The sequence below is a fragment of the Alosa pseudoharengus genome, unplaced genomic scaffold (genome assembly GCF_046254945.1).
Source record: "Alosa pseudoharengus isolate Yale_2024_CS ecotype anadromous, Long Island Sound unplaced genomic scaffold, YU_APseudo_1.1 YU_APseudo_1.1_scf_11, whole genome shotgun sequence".
NCBI classification, from domain to species: domain Eukaryota; kingdom Metazoa; phylum Chordata; class Actinopteri; order Clupeiformes; family Clupeidae; genus Alosa; species Alosa pseudoharengus.
Window position 1 is genome coordinate 28,153,039 of NW_027468576.1, and position 5,940 is coordinate 28,158,978.

At 38.7% G+C, this 5,940-nt stretch overlaps 1 protein-coding gene across 1 annotated transcript; it reads left to right on the forward strand.

Moving 5' to 3' along the window:
- On the forward strand, positions 1-5,834 carry lpl2a (lipoprotein lipase 2 a). Its single transcript, XM_076278681.1, has 10 exons — positions 1-366; positions 997-1,190; positions 1,305-1,484; positions 1,589-1,700; positions 1,825-2,058; positions 2,186-2,428; positions 3,463-3,583; positions 3,887-4,105; positions 4,229-4,324; positions 4,416-5,834. The coding sequence occupies exons 1-10, from the start codon at positions 39-41 to the stop codon at positions 4,435-4,437; spliced, it is 1,749 nt and encodes a 582-aa protein (XP_076134796.1). The 5' UTR covers positions 1-38; the 3' UTR covers positions 4,438-5,834.
- Positions 5,835-5,940: the final 106 nt, after the last annotated feature.

Below are 5,940 nucleotides of genomic sequence, written 5' to 3' on the forward strand. Positions count from 1 at the left end.
ATTCTACTCAAGAGTCCACATCTTGAACGCACGCTGCAATGATACCCCGCCCGCAGGCAACGACCAATGGGATATTGGATTGGTGGCGAGAGGTACTATTTAGGAACCGAATTTCTGCACTGAGTGTCAGATATCAATACTGTTCACGTTTGCTGGTCAGAGGACTACTCCAACACACACAGTTTGTTGAATTGCTATATAGGCCTAGTCAACAAAGTCGTTTGATAAACTCAAGGGTGAACAGTTCAGAAATTAGTTTCAAAGACATGAAATTGCGGTTCCACCAATGTCTTTTCTGGTTCGTTCTCAGTTGCACTGTTCTTGACGTTACTTCTTTGGAGGACGTACTTTCTCAGTCAAACTTTGGTAAGTGTGTAAATGCCCTACCTTATCAGATAACATACGTTTTACCATAGTAATGAGATTATTCTACTGGGCTTGAATTTACAACTTGTCTGCGTAACCTAGTCTATTTCTGTCGTATATATTGGTGTATATCTCTGACATGTCTTTGCGTAATTGCGTTTGAAGTACATTTCCCTTTCCCGAAAGTATCCATTTGGTAAATAGTGAAGTGTAGCCTAATGTTCTCACATGAGTCTTAACATCTCTGTCGTCTCTGTGAATAATGACGTAGCCTTATTAATATGGCTCGCTAAAACGCACTATCCTTCACCTGCCCAAAGGGGAGGGCTTAATTTAGATGGGTAGCTCAATAATTCAGTTTTCTTCTGATCAAAAGGTCAACACTATGTCACGTTTTGCAATATTAGCTTCCTGTTAACAGAAGTGGGTAGATAAGGTTACAATATTGTGAACTACAATCTGCCACAGGGTCAAACGGTCATGGGAAAGTCATGGTAAATGCTGCGGAAATGCCCTTCAAAATCTGTCCCTGTTACAGATCAATAGAAACTATTGTTAGAAGAATGTTGTTAAAATGAATGCTGCTGAATGGTAAATACAATATGTGTAATTTATTTTGTCCCTTTGCAGATAACTTTTTGGAACCTTTGAAGAATTTGTTTACTTTGAAAGATGCTAATGGTCCACAAGTCAAATTTTCTCTGCGCAAACCAAACCAGCCAGATGATGATATCTGCTACATTATCCCTGGCAAGCCAGAGTCCTTGTCTGATTGCACTTTTAATTCAACTGCCAAAACCTTCTTGGTGATTCATGGATGGACGGTAAATAGCCACTGCATGTCTGATGTATTTCCATTATATGTACAATCAATGTCTATTCATGCACTGTCCAGTTTGTTGGTACTGACAGCACCCCTGGCATCTCTGTATCCTCAGGTGAGTGGACTGTTTGAGAGCTGGGTGGCGAAGTTGGTAGCTGCACTTTATGATAGGGAGCAGAGTGCTAATGTCATAGTCGTGGACTGGCTCAGCACAGCCCAAAATCACTATGTCATCGCTGCACAAAACACCAAGAGTGTTGGAAAAGGCATTGCTCATTTCATTGACTGGATGGAGGTATGTGTGTGATTTTGATGAATCAGTAGTCAAGGATACCTGATATTAGCTTTTTGAGAATACCAGTAACTCAATTTTGTTGTACTTTTTTGTGGAAATCTTAGGAGACAACAAATATTCCACTGGAGAATGTTCACCTTATTGGCTACAGTCTTGGTGCTCATGTCGCAGGATTCGCTGGAAGTCATACCTCCAACAAGGTTGGACGAATCACTGGTTAGTATGACTTTCTTATCTAAACATTAGTCACAGGACACACTATGTTTGCTGCAGATACGATTGTTTTGTTTTGAACATTGACGTAACAAATAATCTTGAAATGCAAAACATTTCTCTGCAGGTCTTGACCCCGCAGGGCCAGACTTTGAAGGAGTTCATGCCCACAGACGTCTCTCACCCGACGATGCCCATTTTGTTGATGTTCTCCACACGTTTACTCGTGGCTCGCTCGGCCTGAGCATTGGCATCGAGCAGCCTGTGGGCCATGTTGACATTTACCCCAATGGGGGAGCTTTTCAGCCTGGCTGCAACCTGAGGGGTGCCCTGGAGAAAATAGCAAACTTTGGCATACTTGGTGAGAAAGACATGACAATGACAAGTTATTATACAAACACCTAGACTATTTTGACCATTCACTTCAAGTTCATACTGTACAGTGAAATACTTTTCGCTAATAGAATCTTCCTCTTTTCTTCTCCAAGCCATGAACGATGCCATAAAATGTGAACATGAGCGGTCCATCCATCTCTTCATTGACTCCCTTCTGAACGAACAAGAGGCCAGCACAGCATATAGCTGTGGAAGCAGCGAGATGTTTGACCGTGGGATGTGCCTCAAGTGTCATAAAAATAGTTGTAACACCATTGGCTATGATGCTACCAAAGTCCGCAAAGCCCGCAGTGTCAAAATGTTCACAAAGACTCGTTCCTCCATGCCTTTTAGAGGTACAGTACATCTTACGCAACTGGAATTTTGAACTTACTTCACCTAGCACATTACTTAACAAACTTCTGGTGCTGTTGCAACCAGAGGCGGACAGAGTACACAGCTTCATTACTTGAGTAAAAGTACAGATACCCTTTGCTAAATTTTACTCAAGTACAAGTAAAAGTACAACAGTCAGATGTCTACTTAAGTAAAAGTACTGAAGTACTTGTTTTTAAAAGTACTTGAGTATTAAGAGTACAAGAGTAGCCTACATTTTCTAAATAGTGCATTACTACTGCCACAGTGCTTACATTTATGTACAGAAACGTCCTACATGGAGTTATGAAAAATGTTAATGTTAATACCTTGGACAATGTAAAAGGAATTGAAAGTAAAATCAAGTCATTTTCATCTTTTTACCATGTTGCCAGGGATGGGCAGTATTTCTAATACATGTATATAAAATACATGTTTCAAATACAAAATACTATTTTGTAATTGAAACACTTGAAGTGAAAACTATCATTAACTTGTTCAGAAAATTGAAATAGTCTGGCGAGGTGGGGCCACAGGTTGGCACATTCCCGGGATGAACCTGCTGCGTCTTCATCCATTGTTTCGTCTATGGTTTCGTCTCTTATCTAAATCTGACCATGGAGTTGACTTTGGCGGAAAGCTGAAGGTGATTGCTGATAGGTTGTCCCAATTAGTGGCGCCTGCACTATCCAATCACGTTTGAGAGGGAAACAACAAATTGAGGGTTTCCGAGATTTTTCTTTTTTCCTTTCTTTTTAGAAGAAGTAACGGGTACTCACGGTTATGGATAGAAATGTAGTGGAGTAAAGTGTACAATATTTTCCTTTCAAATGTACTTGAGTAAAGTCATGAGTACTCCCCAAAATTGATACTCGAGTAAAGTACAGATCCCTCAAAATTGTACTCAAGTACTGTACTCAAGTAAATGTACTCCGTTACTGTCCGGCTCTGGTTGCAACACACTGTAATAAGAGTGGTCAGCTGTTATTCATGTGAAGTCATGTCTCTTTTTCAGTGTATCACTATCAACTGAAAATTCATTTCTCAAGTAAGATCAACCAAACCAAGTTGGACCCTTCCCTCTCCGTTTCCCTCTATGGTACTAAAGGAGAAGCTGAGAACCTTCCCCTTAATGTGTGAGGAGTTTTTTTGGTTTCCCCTTCAAATGTCACCCAAACAAAAGCAAAGCATTAATCAGCAAGAAAACATTATTCTACTGTTTTCTGAGTGTAAAATGGTCATTTTGAACTACATGCTTGCTGCACATATATTTAGATCAGACTCTACTGATCTTCTCTGTGAATAGTCATTCACTTTGCAACACTTTGCAGAGTCAACACTTTGTTTGGAGTTAAATAATTAGACATGATAATGACAGGATGTTAGTCAGACAGCTTTGTTGGACTGTGAAAATCACACAAGATCTTTTCCTCGCACAGGATGGAGAAGATTGCTGCCAATAAGACGCAATCTTTTCTTCTGGTGACCGAGAAGGACATTGGGGACCTTCTGATGCTCAAGTTCAGCTTGGAGGAGTCCACCAGCTGGTCTGCATCCTCACTCCTCCAGATGGTGTCATCTTGGTGGTCCGGTGTCTCAGCCACCCCCAGCGTAGATGTCCACAAGATTCGAGTCAGAGTCGGAGAGACACAAAAAAAGTACGCTTTGATGTGGTTGATGCATTGAGCAATTCCAGCAACACAATGGCTGGAAACAAAACTATGTCAAAGCTGGTTGAAGTATTTATTTTTCTTTATCCCTAACTTGCTGTTTTTTTATAGGATTGTCCTTTGTGTAAAAGATCCCAAAGCAGTAAGCATGGCCCAAGAAGTTACATTTGTCAAATGCACAGATGAGTGGAGAGGCCCATCACGAAGGTAGGTAGTTTTTATAAAAGATTGTTATAATTCAGTTCGCCTTTCTAGCTATTTTTAATCGTGTTCTGATTTCATCTTTGTATGATTTCAGGAAGAATCTAAAGAGCCACTGACAGTTCCCGAAATGAGGATTCAAGTGTTACTAGAGAGACTCTCTCTTATTAAAGATGCAGTCTGCGATTTGGTTTGAGCTTCCTGAAAGGATTTTGATATTAGAGCTCAACAACCAATCAGATTACACCACTCCCTCCTGTACTCCTTGAGCACCATTTTGATTGGCTGGGATTATTTACGGCTCGGTTCGAGCCACTATGTTTGATTCCCATTTACAGGAGCAGTACCGGAGTTATTTGTTTTTGCACAACAACTGAACGGACCTGCAAGGGGACTGTGAGGAACAATTCACAGAATTTGACTAAAAGTTTATGGGACGATAATCGCGGACTGCACCCTTAATAGCCATACAATTATTTATGATGCTGTTATTTATTTATTTTTATTCTGCAAAGCAAAAGCAAATGCATACTGTATTACATCCTAATCTCATTTTTTTGTGTATACAAAGTACAGCAATTGCTACTATTTAAAAAAAGTCAAAGCACGCTGCAAGCATTGCCTTTGTGACAGACGGCCAGGTACAATGAACACATGATATATTGCTTTAATTCTATTTTTTTAGTCCAAATCTCTGGTTAGTTTATACAAATGTATAAAATAAGTATGCACCAATTTATATATCACCAAATGTATGGATGTGTGATTTTTTTGTACTTGTCAACTACAGCACACATTTATTCCAAAGCACTTCTGCAGGTGCTGTATTTTTATAAGCCTGTGAACAAATGTTAAACTGTGCGTTGCCAAATATAATATGCAAATTTCATCAAATATTCAGTTTGTTTAATTTCTCCGTAAGAACTTAACTTGTCTGCCCAGGAAATTATTTTGAACCCATTCTCAGAAAGCAAATCATAGCGACAGTTTGGTCAATTACCGTGTATTATCGTCATATTGCAACACATGTAATATGACAGTAATACACTTGGCAGATAAATTAAGTGTCTGCATTTTGAGATGTCATTATCCATAAAGTGTGATGTCTGTATACATGTCTGATCACTGTAAACTGTTGTAGTCTCATGTCATATTAAGTGTTATGCAGTATTCATAACAATGTACATAAATGTTTTAATAGTATATGAATGCTTCGATAAGGTGTTTCAGTATTGTAACCCTTATATTCTTAGTTCCACTCAATCAATGATACAAGCAGAACATGCATTGCACTTTAAAACTTAGGTGTACGATAGAACGAATAGATGTATTTTTTTGTTAAAGAGGGTCAATGATCTGCTGGTAACTGGTTTACATGGTACAGAATATGAATGCATATTTATGTGTTTTTTATTGTTTTATTGTTGGTATTCATAAAAATATGAAGATATTAACCATTTTGATGGACATAATGTAAATAGAGATACTCTAATAAACTAACTTTTCTGTATCTAAATCTAAACATGTGTTATGGGTATGTTTGTGCTGTATGATTGAAGTAATGTTTGACTTTAATATTTATGTTTACTTTATTTGACTACGAGAGTAAACAACATTTCAAA